Source organism: Lagopus muta, chromosome 4, assembly GCF_023343835.1.
Source record: "Lagopus muta isolate bLagMut1 chromosome 4, bLagMut1 primary, whole genome shotgun sequence".
In the NCBI taxonomy this organism is placed as follows: Eukaryota; Metazoa; Chordata; class Aves; order Galliformes; family Phasianidae; genus Lagopus; species Lagopus muta.
The window spans coordinates 6,345,565-6,362,579 of NC_064436.1; the positions used below are offsets into that span (position 1 = coordinate 6,345,565).

The 17,015-nt window shown below is 37.3% G+C and overlaps 1 protein-coding gene across 16 annotated transcripts in view; it reads left to right on the plus strand.

The window, feature by feature from the left end:
• The window catches only part of NEK1 (NIMA related kinase 1), a 53,102-nt gene that overhangs the window by 20,266 nt on the left and 15,821 nt on the right, over positions 1–17,015 (plus strand). For 11 of the 16 annotated variants that reach the window (XR_007376342.1, XR_007376340.1, XR_007376341.1 and 8 more), the window contains 12 exons: positions 1,347–1,406; positions 1,659–1,718; positions 1,861–1,908; positions 2,005–2,079; positions 5,140–5,312; positions 5,395–5,526; positions 9,082–9,184; positions 11,977–12,060; positions 12,597–12,680; positions 13,534–13,611; positions 14,902–14,997; positions 15,391–15,552. Coding sequence is in view for 10 of the 16 variants with exons in the window: in XM_048941909.1 (XP_048797866.1) it covers positions 1,347–1,406; positions 1,659–1,718; positions 1,861–1,908; positions 2,005–2,079; positions 5,140–5,312; positions 5,395–5,526; positions 9,082–9,184; positions 11,977–12,060; positions 12,597–12,680; positions 13,534–13,611; positions 14,902–14,997; positions 15,391–15,552 (1,155 nt within the window). In the remaining 6 variants the exon portion in view is untranslated. Of the gene's footprint in view, positions 1–1,346; positions 1,407–1,658; positions 1,719–1,860; positions 1,909–2,004; positions 2,080–5,139; positions 5,313–5,394; positions 5,527–9,081; positions 9,185–11,976; positions 12,061–12,596; positions 12,681–13,533; positions 13,612–14,901; positions 14,998–15,390; positions 15,553–17,015 lie in introns of those variants that run through there. The other 5 variants (XM_048941903.1, XM_048941904.1, XM_048941905.1 and 2 more) reach the window with 5 other exon arrangements.

Genomic DNA, 17,015 nt, shown 5'->3' on the forward strand with positions numbered 1-17,015 from the left:
GATCTTCTTTTTTCCAGTCATCTTTCTCCACTCTCCCTATTACGTGATACTGTCTATGTGTATTCCTTAATTACTGAATGACTGGCAGATACTTCATGATACAACCAGTTAGGCACATTACAAGCAACTAGTAACCAGGGAGCTCCCACATCAGCATTTTCTACTCTAAGCCTGCAACATAATTCAAATTGTCTTCTGAACAAGTGATTTGCTTGTTTGTTTCTCTTAGCATTTGGGGAAATATAACACTGAGATTACTGTCTACAAAACTTGGTGTCGTATCTGATAGATGGACAGAAAATGAGCCACGAGATAGTGTTTCCCTAATCTTTCTGTAACCTCTGAATCTTTTTAACTTGTACCAGTGATCCCCACAGGCTTTGTTTGTTTATCATGTGCAGCTGGAAAAAGAGAGCAGGAGTAAGCAAACACAAAAACTTGTGTCCTTATGAGGTCATGATGCTTTTCCCATTTGAAGCCTGGTTGTGCAATCACATGCTATTCTGTTGCTGTTTATAATCAGTTTCACCAACCAGCGCTGAAGCAACTTGTACAGTGTCTTAAAGTCCTTGTTATGGCAGGGTGAAGACTGAGGAAAAAATCTTGTACTGCAACTTAAAGATAATCCTTTGTGTGGAGTGTACATAGTAGCAAGGGGTAAGATATAGGCTAGAGATAATGGCTACAGCATAATACAAGTTTTATCCTCCTGGTTGTTGTTCCAGGCTAGCTATGCAGGTCACACATGGATTTCAAATGGAACATGCAGCTTCATTGCTTGTTTAGTGTTATTACATGAATGCACAGTAGTTGAATTTTGAATTGCATAGAAGCCTTTTAGAGACTTAAATCAGTTGTTTGAGATACTTGAAAAGTACTAATCTGATATAAATTTAGCTTGTCAGAAAAAAATCTTATAAAGCAAACTGTTCTTGTCGAGTCAGGAAAAAAAGGCTTATTGTGTATAACTGTTGTGTTGGATAGTGTGGCATTGTTCCCATCTTCTGTGGGTAACAAGACAACGCCTAAGGATAACCTAATAAATTTGTTATCCCAATAAGAAACAATCTTAATATCTTAGGACCGTCAAAGACGATGAAAATATTATAATGTTTCTGCCAGAGAAGGAAATTTGAGTCGAGGAGATCTTAAATTATTATCTTCAGCCTTCAAAATGGAGCTCTTTGCAGTGGGTGAACAAGTATGCTAGTATTTACAACCTCCCAACTAATGAATTATTTTAAACCCAATTTTGCACATGCCAAGATGTGGGTTTAGGATTTTTCTAGTTTTTCTGTTGTTCTAGCTTTGTGCTATCCTAATTTTAAGTTTCACCTTTTATCTAGGCCTATCCAACTCCAAAGAAGAAAATTATTCCAGGAGAAGAAAGGAGGAAAATGTTTGAGGTAGCATGAAATCTCGCGCTAATTTTCAATCTAAGCAAAAGCTGAGTCCAAAACTTAAGAATTTGGACTTTTAAGAATGGCAGAATGAAACCTTCGAACCTTTCCTCCTTATCTTTTTTTCCCAGTCATTATCTAGCAGTGCTTTTTGTCTTCTTGGACATAACCAGCAAGTGGAATACTAACCAATCTTGATAGATGCTTCGCAGAACAATGGCTGAGCAATAAATACTAAATGATATGCTTATTTTTCAGGAACCTTCAAAAAAGAAAAGGTTAGAATTGCCTGAAAAAGAAAAACGCCAGAGAGATCAGGTAGACAAGATACTTGGGACGCCCTTTTAATTTTTTCTTTCAACACCCATAGTAATTCTAGTGACATGTGTTGTGTTGCCTAGGAGATGGCAGTAGTTAAGTTTCCCAGTTACTAAATATGTTTTATCCTTATGCATTGCAGATCAGTTTACTGAAGGCAGAGGAAGTAAGAAGATTGGAAAAAGAAAGGGTAAAATATGTTTAAAATACGTTAATAGCAAATCTTAATGTTTTACTTAAAGCGATTCCTTGAATTATGTTTTCCTTTATTGTTTTTTTCCTTCAGATGGAACGAATAAACAGAGCCAGGGAACAAGGATGGAGGAATGTGCTTGGTTCAGGTGGAAGTGGTGATGTTAAGGTTGGCAGCAGATGCAGAAATGTGACGTAGTTTGCTCCTCCCACCTTTGGTTATCTGGCATGATCTTCTCTTTTCAGAAAGAGCTGCTCTTGGATTCAACTCTTGAAGTTGCTCTCTATTAAACTGGTGGTAATTTAAGAGAGAAGTCTGTGTAACTAACTTCCTGGCCTTTTCGAGATCATGTGCAATTTTCATTTTTTAATACTTAATGATTTCTGTATCTCTTCTCTTTCTGCCAGTAATGATTTTCATGCATCACTTTCTTTTTTTTTTCCCACTCTTGCTTTCACTGCTTTTCCTAAATAAATGCATGAAGAGCTTCTTTCATATTCCAGTTTGTTCTTGAAACTTCTTGTTGAAATATCTTTCTAGGTTCTCATGTTATTATAATGGATTTTTTCCCCAGTACTGAAAACTTGTTTTAAGCTTTCGTTTTTAGTTAGCAACATAATTGACGGTTCCAATATCTGTGTTATGTTGTCAATGATAGGTGAGAAAATTTGAGTAAGCATATCTTTTTCTCAAAGCTGTGAGCTCCTTAGTTTTTCATTTTTATGGAATTAAGTTATATAATTCCATGCTATTTTTGTGACAATTTCTTAGTCTGTATATCTCTTGCTGCCATGGAAACATAACTGTTCTGGAAAGTAGCATGATGAAGGTATTTTTTGAAGATAGGACTCTTGGACTTTACTTTCATCAGACAATTGGCAGTCAGGAAATTCAAATGCTGCCTCGTCAAGTAAACCAAGATAATTGATTTACATCAAGTATGATGTGAATCTATCTGACGACATGAAGTGGGTTTAAATGCAGCCATTAGTTATGGTGCTGGTGAATCCTACAAAGATATTGGGCTTACATGTGTTCAGCTCAGTTTTTATAAAGGAACTCTGGCTGAACGCTACAGTCAAAATGAGAGGAAGTTTTGTATGAGAAAATAGCAAGGAAATGAAATTGCATGACCAGGCTTCAGTAGTTGCTTATCATAACTATAGTTCAAGATAGACACCCCATTTTGCTGCATGCCACACATTGTATAAATAAGCTTATATACAGAAGCAAGCATAAAAACATCAGTTTCAAAACTACCAGGCTCTGGTTTAATGGTAAACTGAGAAAAGTTGTTTGTTTTTCACATCTCTCTGTCCTCTCTGTCAGAATGGTCTTGGCAGTCATCCATGCAAGGCCTCCATTTCAACATGATGTATAAGCATCATGATATTTGGTTTGGAGATTGATATGTTCCTGAAAATGACCATGCCTTAGATTAGATTGGAGAGTTTTATTGCAAGGGCCTTAGACATAAGAAATACAAAACATTCATCACTGTCTTCCAGTGTTCTTGGTCACGTACAGAAATTGAAGTTCAGTGGCTGTGTATATTTTCACAAAGTGCCGCTGTGAAATATCAAAGCAAACAGATTGTGTGTATATATATATATACGTACAGATAACTGTTTGAAATATGTTCTTCAGGTTAGTTTTACACAGCCCTTAACGCAGGCCACTAAGTTAACATCACTCAGGGTTTTCATGTATTGTCAGAGTAGTTCTGATATGTTTTCTTTCTTTCTCCTGCACATAAGCAGTGCAGTCAGTGACTCACTGATGATGCTGTTAGTTTAGAATATCGGTATTCAAGCATTCTGAGACTGCAAGCCATATAGTCCCTGATGAAGGCGTAACAAGGTCTGCACTGCTTTATTTTTCCTCCTGGTTTTTTTTTTTTTTTGTTTTGAGTGGCACCTGGTTCTGAGGGAAAGTAGGGAAAGAGACATCAAGGACTTGGCTTTGGATTCTAGCAGGGACTGCAATTGTTCTGCACATGGTTGATGAACACCTGCTTCTGAACTGTTTGCCTAGAGATTGATGTTAATATTTCTTCAGATGATCTTTTTGAAAACATACATAGTAATTATAGGTGAAACCCTGAACAGTGTCTAAGGCAAGGCTTTGCATTTTATTTGTAGAATTGGCTGTCTTTTGTAACAAATCACTGTTATCTAGAGGAACAGCATGCCAGGATACTTACTTGAATGCCTAGATTGATCTGTTTGCTTTTTATCGTATGGGTTACAGGGAACCACTGATGTTTGACAAACTGAAACTCAGAGTGTGAATAAAACTCTGTTATCGAATACGGGCTGATGCAGATCTTCTGCGTGAACCATCCTAAAACTGTCACATCTGCACTGTCTTATTTGAAATGTGAAATAATTTGGAACACTTAGAGTATTACGCATGCTGTAGGTTCACTACCATGGGCTGCCTGAATGACCAATTACCCACGTGTGAAGAGAACATTTTTATGCATGACAACCTTACCTTTGTTTTGTCAATTTCATGCTTTCTGTATCTATTCTTGACTACTACTATACAGAGCTGCTTACAATATTTTCTTGACTGTTATTTTGACATGATGGTTCTCCAGGAATTCCAGGTCTTTGAAGATGACAGAGATCATTTCCATAAAGCTCTAATCTGTGGTAAATGTTTGCCTGGTCTGAGCTTCACTAGGGAAGCCTCTCAATTTTGGTGATGCAGTGAAGTTATAGATTGCTGAAAATGAGGAGTCTGAGATAAATTTATTACTGTCCTTCAGCAACCTTAGAGACATGCTTTACCATTTGTGGCATTAGTAAAATATGGATGTTTGGATAGCTATCATTCATTAATACTGCAGTTAGTACTCTATCACTTCTAACTTTCTGCACGGAAACTTAATTTTTTCGTTGTGTCGAACATGTGCTATTTCCAGTTATGCTTCAGCAGGGTCTTCACTGCTAACTTGCAAAATATGTAGTAGATGGCTCATGTATAATAGCCTAGAGAGAGAAAATACTGTTATTTTGGAGTACTAGGTGAAAAGTAAGTTTTCATTTTCAATTTATTAGTCGTGTAGTAGATTAAAATGGGTGAATGCCAAAATTAAACTAGGACCAATTGAGAATGATTGCAAAGCATATTAATACTTTTACTGTGCTGGAGTGGAGAAAAATTGAAAGGGCTTGTTAAAACGGTATTTGAGATTTTCAGCCTACCTCTTCTGACTTTCAGGCACCGTATTATGGCGGTGGAGGTGGTGTTGGTCCTTTTCCTGCCTCTTTGAGAGGACAGTATGAGCACTATCACGCTATTTTTGACCAGTTGCAAAAGGAAACCTTCAAAGTAACTAAAGAGAGGCAAGCCAAATGGAGGGCGGAAGTACAAGGCCAAGAAGCTGCTGAGAGGTATGGCTACCTTCCATGTGATATTGCATGTGGTCTGCTTCAGATGAAAGTAATGAAAGTTACTGTACATGTTTATCTACAGAGGAATTCCACCTGGAGTACGTCCAGGAGTTCCTAAGGGGCCTGCAGGTCATCACCATTTACCTGATGCTGATGCAATTAGGAAAAAAGTGAAAAGGTTGAAGGAGGTGTCTAAACAAGCCAGTGCAAACAGGTTGGGCTACAATAATCCATAAATCTGTCCCTATGTGTTAGAATTTTGTTCTATCTTGTTCCATTTAGTAGTTGGACATGTCTCAGAATCATCTTTATCCATTGGTAGTGTGCTGTCTGTTTGTGTGTTGGTCCCTCACAGACCACAGTGCTTTCAACACCAATGGAAACCTTGGCTCTCCCCGTAGGGGGAAAAAAAAAATGATTACCAATTACCTAAGCTAGATTTAAGCTAAAAGGACTGGCTTAATGCAGTTACAGTCTAGGTAAAACAGCCTTCTTGGCTTTTTTCTAGTTCTGATTTCTGTGTTACGTGCCAAGATGCTTCCTTGTCTTGTCATGTCATTCTGGCTGCCTTTTTTCCGTCTGAGCATTTTTATTTTATTTAAGAGTATGTAGAAAGTTCTCGGCACTTCTAGCTTGTGTGTATTGACCAGTGGAAAACTCTTTGGGGCTTTCTTCATCAGGAGATGTGAGTGCTAGATGTTAAAATGATACACAATTTATGATTTCTGTGGTACTTACTCTTTGCAGTAACCAGGAAGTGAGTGTGTATTGTATGTATTAAAAAAAAAAAAAAGGCACATCTACATCTTTCAGGTTAATTGATACCTCTTTCAGGTAGTGGTGTTCTTTCATGTTTTTGTTTGTTTTCCAAAACTGTTATTTTCCTTGAAATCTATTAATAACTTTAGAAAGAATTGTCTCCACACTCTGGAGTGAAAAATGGAGAAATACATGCTTAAAATTTTAGTACTTCAGCATTGCTTCAACGTTGTTCTAGTATTCTTAATGGCAAGCTTTTTTCTTATGAATTATTTGAACTTCTGTGCATCAAAAGTAGTATTCTTTGGTGGCAGAAATAAATGGTGTTCATGTGAGGAAAAGGAAGTGGCCGAAGAACACGTTTTTCTTAGTTTATTCTAAATTGATTAATTCAGATTGAAGTTTTACACAGTATATATTTAGCCTTGTAGATTATATACTATATATCCAGTCTTCTACATTTGTCTGGTTTATATATTGCGACTATATCACGGACTTTACAGTTTTGAAAGCTGTGAAGTGTATTCCATTTTCTTTACAGTAATTTGGGCAATTGTGAGCCAATTAAAACTCTTCCTGATATATATAAAAACAAAACAAAGAAACATCTACAAGTGTATTTTTCAGGATGACAGATGTGTTTTTTCAACCTCCTCTGCAATCCTTGGCACACAGTGCCACAATCCCCAGATCTTGCCTAGGTTAGGAAATAGTACCATAGGTTAGTGAAGTGTTATAGTATTGTATGTATCTTACACATTTAATAATTACAACTTGTAGCAGAAATCAGAGCTTGAACCAGTGGTTGAGCACCTGGTGGGAAGGCAGGGCCAACCCAGGGGAGCTGAGGTGCAATCAGTGCACCTGAGTGACTGGAAGAGGTGAAGCCAGGATCCACCCCTTCCCTGACCTCATTTTAAGAGTTGGCAGTGGAGGTGAGGATGTCTTGCTGGAGGTCCCTGCCTTCCTAGGGCCTTCCAAGAGTAAGCAGGCTTTCTTCCATTGTTTTTGTCCACAGCTGCTCTGTGTGGCCTTGTCCTCGTTTACTGCAGCCTAGGATTGTGCCACCCCACTGTTATTGCTGTGTTGCTCTTCATGTAGCATCACAGCAATAAACAACCTTGTGGAACGTTGGCATTTTCAACTATATGTTTAAAAAGTTGAAAAATCTTCAAATGACAATATTTCTGATTATGCTGCCCCAACTAAAGTGAAGTGTTCTCAACTTCAGCAGTCTCTAAAAATTGGACAGCAGTGCTGACCAGGAGAAATCTGGTTAAAACATTTTAATAAGGTGAGTTACTCAGCCTTACATAAGGGAAAATTGTTATCATAAAAAATAGATTAGGGTTTTGCCGTGAGTTAGGTTTTAGATGAAGAGAGCATTGGGTTTGGTGTTTCTCTTTGCTCTGGGGGCGCTTCTCCAAAATTGTAGGCTAAACCTCATCCACGTGATGTATTTTGATAGACTTCTTTATCTGCTGGTTGAGTTCACATGTAATGAACGTTGACAGTCAAAATCATGTAGTGAGTCAAACAGATGCATAAAAAAGTTATCAAGTGGTTCTTTCTTTCCCAGTAGTTCAGTAGGCCACTTTGCATTTCCAGAACAGTTAAAGGGTTTGTTCTATCAAAGGAATTTCACCTCTCTTTCAATTCTTGAATTATGGCATATGGTATCTCATTTCACTTCCTCATTCGTTGCTGGGTAGCAGTGTGGGGAAAATAAGATTCAAAGGTGTTTAATGAGTGTGCTAATTCATTTACGAAAAGCTAACAGTAGCTTCTGTAGGGCAAAATATTCTTTCTTTGGCTGTTTCAGCCTGATGGTCAGCTTTTCTTGCTATCTTCCTGCCATTTGTTGGACTGCTAGTGCTCTACATACAATCAGACAAGGCTGCGGGGGAGCCTTGCAAAGGGAATTGTCTCATCATTCTATGATTGTTAGGATTTCTAACACTATCCAAGAGTTTTTTTTGTTTGTTTTTCATTTGTTTTCCTTAGAAAGTTTTCTCATTAGTCTCCTTTTAATCAGTTCTTTTAGAAATTGTTTCCTCTACCAAGTGATCGTATTTGTGCACTAGGAGACTTGCCTGGTGCTGTTACAGTGATGTGAACACAGCTTTCTTGTCTAACCTAACAGGTCTCTGACAAGGGGCAGGATATGCAAAAAAAAAACTGTTCTGCTTAATTTTGTGGCAGGAAAGCTCACTTTAAAAATAACTGAACAAAAATCTCATTAAGTTAACCAAAATGCCCTTGGAAAACCACCACTGAGGAGTTTTCAATTAGGTAGAAGCTCTTGCTCCAAGCCTAGATCAGACTTGCCAAGCAATTTGGGCAATTGTGAGCCAATTAAAACTCTTCTTGATTTTTTATATATATATATATATATATATATAATTATTATTATTATATATAATAATTTCACACATATGAAAATATATAATATATATATTATTATTATATATATATATAATAATAATAATAATATAATAATCAAGAAGATTTTTATATATATACATACATATATATATATGATACATATATATATATATATATGTATATGTATATATGATATCCAACAGGGTATCTTAACGGATGGCTTATGAAGACTTCTTGCCTGTCTCCAGAGGAAAGTCTTGAAGGGATTCATCTTTTGTACTTTTTATCCGTGTTTTACTAGTGAGACAAGCTGAGAAATTTCCTGAAGTAACTACACTAAAATCATGGTTTGACATTCATTTTTGTTTTGATGAACAGAACGTGCAAGAGAGCAACACTGTATTGGAAGGGAGTTCAATTGTATTTCCTGTGTTGTTGAGTGTATTTTTCTCCATATTGTGAAAGTCTGACTTGACCATTTTGGCTGATAAAAGGCATTCTTCTGAAGATATGTTACTTATGGAAAGTTAATTTCTTATTTGTTTCCCAGTTAAGAAAAATGCACTGGTTGTATGAATGCTGTGTTTCTGAAGCTTAGAGCTTGCTATGTGTTACAATTATTCAGGCAGAAAGGATGGTTACCTGCAGAAAGAGCAAAGCAAGTTGAAGAATTCTGGCAACGAAAGAGGGAAGCCATGCAAAACAAAGCTCGTGCTGAGGGACACATGGTATGGAAAATGCAGTCTTTGTGTGTTACTGTTTCAGAATGCTTTACAGATCTTTAAATTAGTATTGTAGCCATGAAATACTGACTAAATATTTTTCTACATATTTAAAAAAAAATGAGGGGGGGTACATTTTATTAAAACCAACAAAGGCACTGGAGTTGTGCAGACATTTCTCATTTGTGTAAGTTCATGATCAAAGGGGAAAAATACCTTTTCTGTGCATGTCTTACTTGATATTGTAAGCTTCAGAACAGTGTTGAGCATTTACTGCTGGTCATAGATGTGAAATTTTGGTTGAAATTGTGCTTGCATATAAACTGAACTCAACTATAGTAGTGTTTTCCTGAAGACATGCTTTTTATTAAGATACTTTAGCTTTCATGCAAAAGTATCATTAGGTTAGTACGTTAGTTCTGAAGTTTGAGTCTTCTGTTTTTTAAAATGTTGTTCTGTTTTAAAGCCTCTGAGACCAGTAAACCTTTTTGATAGAAATAATACTTGTTCATTCTGCCTCATTGTAAATGAGTCAGTCATCGTACCTGCTTCTAATTTGTTTTAAACTTTGGCATTAATGTAGTTTTATATGATTTCACTGATGCAAGTTACCCAGGTATGCACTGGGTATTGCTGTTTCTCTAGTGTATTCAGCTGAGCCCAAATGCTTTACACTTAACAGGCAGCTGTAATAAAATGGGGAGGCTCTAACTCTAAGCCAGGGCTCCATATTAATGTATCAGTTACCACTGATGGCAGAAGCTCTCAGCAGCTTTCTCCTGTTAGTACTTGGGGGGGAAGGAGGGGTGACAACTTGTATGGCTTGCAGTAATCTCCATATAAAGAGTTGCTCAGTCTAGAGAAGAAAAAGCTCCAGAGAGACCTCATGGTGGCTTTTGAGTACCTGAAGGGAGACTGCACGGAAGATGGTGAGGGGCTTTTCGAAAGGTTTTGTATTACTAAGACAACAGGTAGGCTTGAAACTAGATGAGTGTGAATTTAGTTTGGACATCAGGAAGAACTGTTTTACCTGGGGTACCGCAGCACTGGGCCTGGTTGCCCAGAGAAGTTGTGGAACTCCCGGGAGGAGTTCAGGACCAGATTGGATGAAGCTTCAGGCAACCTGGTCTAGTTCAAGGTGTCCCTGCCTGCAGCAAGAGGTTGGAACAGGAAAGTCTTGAAGGCTCCTTCCAGTCTGAGCCATTCTGTGATTCTGTGACATGGGGATGGTGCTGTCTTCTAGACCAGAATAATTTAAGAGGAAAAATGGATAGGAATCAGATAAGATGGAGCTTTTTGTGTGAATGCTAGGTCAAGTGGTTGTGTTAATTTATCCAACCCTTAGTTCAGTATGTGGTTACCTTTGATATCTCTGTTTTTTAAGTGACCCTACAGTTCAACTTGGTGGTTGAGTGGTATTTTCAATGTTACAGTCTTTAAGACAACTACTGACTCATCCTTGTGCTTCTTTGTAGCTGTGGGGCATTAAAAGACACTGAGTCTTGGTCTTTGAAAATTTTAGTATGTTCACTTAAGTAGATGAGTGTAAATGATTAATGCTAATTGTGTGTATTAATAAGACCAGTTATCAAAAGCTTGCTTTCAATTCTTGTTGTTTAAGGTCCTCATTAGTTTGAGAAAACTTAAAGCTCATTTGAATGCCACAGTGAGGACCAGCAAGATCACTTGTAAAGTGCCAGTTAGCTTTTTCAAAAGCTCAGGAACATGCATAAAATAAAACTTAATTTTGAAAACTATCTGTTTTCTGAAAAATAAAATAGGGAAAATACGCTTCTATTTTTTATTTTTATTTAACACTCCAGCTGAAACTAAAAATCATAGAATTCTCATGGTTGTATGCTATTTCTTACCTATGAGAATAAATGTTTTAATTTATCCCTAGAGACTAAGCCAGAGGAGTTTAGAACAAATCTTTTTTCTTAAATTACTGATTTTTAGCTGAATCTGGAAGAGTATGTAGCCAGAATATTTGCATTTGGTCCATCTGCTCATAAATCTTAACTGCAGTGTTGAAGTACAGGCATTTCTCTACACTCAAGCCTGGGTAATCAAAATACCAAGTATTTTAAAAGGCAGAAGGTCTATACAACAATCTTACATGCATTTACTGTCATTATGTGTTGAAGATACTTTTTCGTGAGTTCAGCAGGGTCAGAATATTATGATTAGCAGAAGCATTTAAATTTAAACCAAGTAGGGAACTTTGGGTTAAATGATTTTTGCACTGTCTGGAGTTGGGCTTCTGTTAGTGTTCCCATAAAAGTTGAATCCTTTTGGTTACATTTGGGATTCTGAATATATCCCACTACCCGAGATTATACACTTAAGATGCACATGCAAATTCTTGAATTTGCTACTTCTAGTGTGTTAAAGATACATATTATGATGAGAAAATGGTTAATGTACATATGAAGATTCCGCTTTCATTTTAGGCTTTGCTCAGTGGTGGCAGAAATACCAACTGTGTGATGCTGTTTGTGTGTATTATAGATGTGCCAAAACTGCTGCTCAAGAACATTTTCTAACACAGCAGGGGAAGACAAGCTGCAGGGACAAGACCTCTACCATGTTTAAGACTAGCTTGTTTGTGGCTACTCAGGGTTGTCAGCTCTTACTGTCAGATATTACTTGTAAATGAAACGAGGTTATTGTTGAACTTAAGAGCAGCTTCACATCATTGATGGATTTGGTTTCTTCTAAGTGGACAGTTAATGGATAAGTCAGGTAATTCGACTGCCCAAGCCATTTTAAATTTGATACCATTAAATGGCAAACAGGGTACACTGCAAAACGTGGCAGATATCTATGGAGGCAGGCCCATGTCTGCAAGAGGAAGGAAATCCAGAAACAAGGAAGAAGAGGTATGCTTGCCGCATGTTTGCCACTTCCACTGCAGAAATACCTCTGTTTTGAACTTCATTGTGCCTTTTTTCCCTGCATGGTTCATCATTGTAATGCAATGAAAGGACTTCATAAATTCCTAGGAAATAATTTATTCCTGGAATGTGGGTGTGTAATTATTTTATTAATATTATTTTGAGTATTTATAAAACTGTTGTCTACAACAGTTATGAGAAAATGTCTGCCTGGAAAAGTTTGTTGAACTTGCATACGTATCTGTATGATGTAACTGTGTTGTAACATGTGTAACCATTCCTGATCCTTGGTTATGTCAAGTACAACAGTAGCTTACTACTGAGCTATGTAAATTTCAGTTTTGTTTTAATTGGATGAATGTTCTTCTGGGAATTATTATATGTTACCATAGCAATAGTAATTATGTTGTTTTTCCCCTCATTTCATTTCACTTTTTGTGGAATCTTAACTGGTTTTGTAAGCTAACTGTGCTTCTAACGGTTTCAGTGCAATTGAAAATTGCTTCCTTTCTTTGCCTTAGGAATATTTGGCAAGGTTAAGACAGATACGACTACAGAACTTCAATGAACGTCAACAGATTAAAGCGAAACTTCGTGGAGAGAAGGTCAGTTTGAAAAATAAACAACTTGAGAAGTTGGCTAGGGGATATTATCTTCTATCCCTGCAGAAACATTTCTCTCAGAAGCAATTATACATATATTTCTACCATTTAATTCTGTTCCACAGTTAGTGTACTTCCATCTCTTCTTCTGGAACTAACAAAATTTGTTGGAATCCAATGGTTGAGCTTCAGTACATGTAGCCTAACAATCTTTTAAAGACAGGGCAACGTAAAGTTACATCAGAATTTGACACACAAACCTCCCACTGGAAAAAAGCTACCTAAGATTTTTTGCTTGGGCTTTGTGAAATCATTTCTACTAGGACTCCTCCTTATACTGCACCAAGCCTACTTAAATAGGCTTCTAAACTGTTTGTATTAAATCAGAGGTCTGTGCAAGTCGAGCTTTAACAGTTCAAGCCTACTGTGAGACGTGATTTTTTTACTCAACTCTGCCAGTCTGTTCTGTAAATTGCACTATGCAGAAGTTATGAAATAGGAGTTATTTAAAAACAGAGATTTTCGTACACCATACATGTTCTTGTGTCCATTCTCCATCAACAGCCATCCACCCATTCAGTCTTCCCAGCGTTGTTGGGTCAACTTTCACTGCCTGTGCAACTTTAGGTCCATTAATTTCTTGCTTTCTTGTTTGTAGAAACTTGATATCATTATCAGTAATTTCAAAAAGCAAGTTTAGGCCAGTTGGGTATTTTATTTAAGTGAGAATTACCATGTAGAATTCTGACTTGTGTTAGTCAGGTGATCAGTCTGAATAATCCCATCTGTCAGTTCTATCTCTCAGCTGTTAAAAACAGGTGCTAATGATAATTAATTGAGGACTCATACTTTGCAGAACGAAGCTCCCAGTTCTGATGGACAAGAGTCAAGTGAGGAAGCAGAAATGAAACGCAAAAAGATAGAAGCACAGAAGGTAATTGTGGGGAGGGAGTAAGTGGAACTCATTGGTTTTAAAATTGCCTTCTTAACTTAAAGTTTCTTGCTATCAGTATCTGTTTACACTTTCAATAATGAAGGTTTTCGTCTCTCGTAAGTCATAAATACTGTACTGAGGTAACAACTGCATTCAACTGATTCATCTTTGTTTTAAAGTACGTTGTGATGTGGCATAGTATATGAAGATTTTGGTCCCATCCTTTCCATAGAGGGCTAGAGATTAGCCCTCTATACTAGCTGTAGTGCTAAAGACACTTTGGTATAATAACTAGGATAGCCTTTTGATGGTAAAAGGGAAAGGAAAACGTAGCTTAAATAACATCTTCTAGTTGAAAGAATAAATGACTCTTCGCTTGTGCAGACAGGGCCACAGGTAGATCGTAGGATGGGCTATTGCAGACTACTTGGAATCTCGTTTTGTTCGGTAGTTGAAAGCAAGTGTAATTCACAGGAATCCAGTTTTTACTTTGAGCTTTTTTCTCCTTGTTCTTTCTATATTAATAACCACCTCTACCATGCTATGTAGCAAGTATTACTCTACTTGTTCACTTTGTCCCCTCGTCTTCAAGGAGCAATGTACAAACAAGCTGACCTTATGCCTAACCTTAAAACTAGAGGCGAAGCAGCAGCTGAAGCTTTTCTCATTTGTTGAATAAATATTGACAGTTTAAGCTGTATGTTTAATTGTTCATGGTTGATGTTCCGGATGATGAAAAGCTGGACATGAGCCAGAGGGGATTGTTTCCTGTACTTTGCCCCTGTGTAGGCTCCTTGTGCATTACTGTGTCCAGGCCTGGGGCCTGCAGCTGGGGAAAGATGCAGAGCTGTTGGAGTGGGTCCAGAGAAGGCCAAAAAGATGATCAGAGAGCTGAAGCACCTGTCTTGTGAACAAAGGCTGAAGCAGCTGGGCTTGGTTAGTGTGGGGAAGAGAAGATTTCTTCAGGAAAACCTCATTGAGACCTTCCAGTACTTGAAGGGAATTTACAAACAGGAGGGAGACCAACTTTTTTTAGATGGTCTGATAATGACAGGTTTGGGGTGGGGGGGGGAACAGTTTTAACCTAAGAGGGGAAATTTAGGTGGAAATACTTCACTTGGAGGTGAAGTATGGGAACAGTCGAGACTGTGCAGTCTGTAAAGAATGAGGTTAAAGAAAACAAGATGAAGTGATCCAAGAATGTTTCTATGTAAAATGTTCAGCAGAACTGTGTACTAATGCTTTTTGTGTATATAGTTGATCCTTTTTTTCCTTGCTTGCTTATTACAGGCCCAAGCAAATGCTCGAGCTGCAGTTCTGAAAGAACAGTTAGAGCGAAAGAGGAAGGAAGCATATGAAAGAGAGAAGAGAGCTTGGGAAGAACATGTAAGCAAATGTACACTAAGTATGTAGTGCCGTGCCTTTGTATGAATGAAGTCTTTCATTGTGAATTTCTACCTTAGACAAGTTTGCCTTCTGAAATAGAGGAGAGCAGGAGCCAGTCACCAGGATTATGTTTATTGACTATCTGCTGCTTACCAAAATGTATATAATCTTCATTGGATTGTGTGTTGCAGAGAGAAGTCCAACTAGTGATGACTACAAAAAATACAGAATGCTGTGGAGCTGATAAATTGGCTGTAATTAACATGTGTAATTAACAGTTGCATTTAGTACAAAAATGTGCGACATTGCTCCTCCTGAAGGTTTACAGGAGTGTATCTGAGCATACTGTGTTGAATGTGCGGTCTTTGATTTTTCTTTAATGTATCTTTACAGCTGATAGCTAAAGGAGTAAAGAATCCTAACGTGCCTTGTCATGTGGGAGCAGCAGGACACAGTCCTGTGCACGGAATACAAGAGCCTGGAGTATCTCTTCCTAAGCAACAGCTTCCAGTTAAGCCCATCTCCATGACTTCTGCTTTGAAAGAAGTGGGAGTGGTAGGTAGTCTTGTGAAAAAACAAAAATAATGAAAAAAACAGACAAGCAGACCGGGTTGAAAAAGAGTTTTTAGGAGAATGTGTGTATTAGGTAGAAGAAATAGTGATTGCTTCAAAGAAAAAAAGACTAAATACCAATTTATAAGCTGCTGAAACACATCTGTATTCTGAAATTCAAATCTGGTCAATTTTGGACAAAATAGCAACTTGTTTTTTGATGAATGAAGTCGTGGTTAGAGGAAGAAGTGGTTCACTAGACATGAAGCCTCTTGAAATCAGGTATTGATGAGTTTGTAATCTGTGCCCAAGTAGAGTGGAACTGATAAATGTTAAGTCAGTCCATTTTATATCCTTGATTCTTTTCACTGACTTGGAAAGTATATACTGATTATAACAGGTCTGACAGTCAAGTGTGACAGCATGGTATGGGTTTGTTGTTTTAAGACAGTATTCCAATTTTATATTTTCTGTGGTCTTTGGTCCCAGTAGTGTCATTGCTTACGTGTTTGTTTACTGTCATCTGATTTAAGCAATACCATAAAAACTCAACATGTGACTGCACAACTTGTGTTTTAAATGCAATCTGTTAATTTGAATGTTAACCTTTGTATTATTACCTAGGTTATAGATTTAATTATATTACAGGTTTATAGAGCGTGTATGAACTTGGATATGACGATAGGAATACAATTAAAATTTAGCACAAAGTGATTTATGTGACTGAAAGGTGTCAGTTGATAGCTGGGAAGATAAATTGTGTTCTGATGCAAATATCTAAATCATGGAGCACTTTTTTCATGTGGATCATCTGTCTTACAGCAAAGAGAATAACTCACTGAAAATCAGAGTGCTTAGTTGATCAGAAGGACAAGCCTTGTGCATAATGATTAGAATTTTTGCATTCCTGCCTTCAATTATGTTGAATTATTATGCATATTTAATCTACAGTTTAAAACCAAGTATGCTTTCTGAAGGCAGCTCATTGTGAATGTTTTTAAGACTCTGAAGGGGCTTACCCACTAGTTCAAACTGTACTGCTCTTGTAATTGAAGCAGATCAAGAAGAATGTGAAGTGTTTCTCTGAAAAATGCTCTGCATAATGCAGTATTTGCCTTTTCTTGCTGTAATTGTTGCCAGTCAACTTTGTCCAAGCAGGTTTTCTGTGTGTTCTAGAATACTAAGGCAGTACTATTCTTATTCTTACTGACTTGGTAATATATGTGCTGTCATTACGAAAACTGTCTTTTGTGCCTTATTCTTTTCTTGACAAATGCTCCTAGACTCTGTCCTCCCAACTTCTTTGTTCTCAACACGATTGCTGTTTTCTAGCATTGGATCTGAGTGTCATTTTGCTGTGTGTGACATATCTAGCTTTATCTCTGCCATTATTATGCCGTGAGTTTTTACTTAACAGATTCATTTGCTCACTGCTTAAGACAGCAAACAAGTCAGACTTCAGTCCT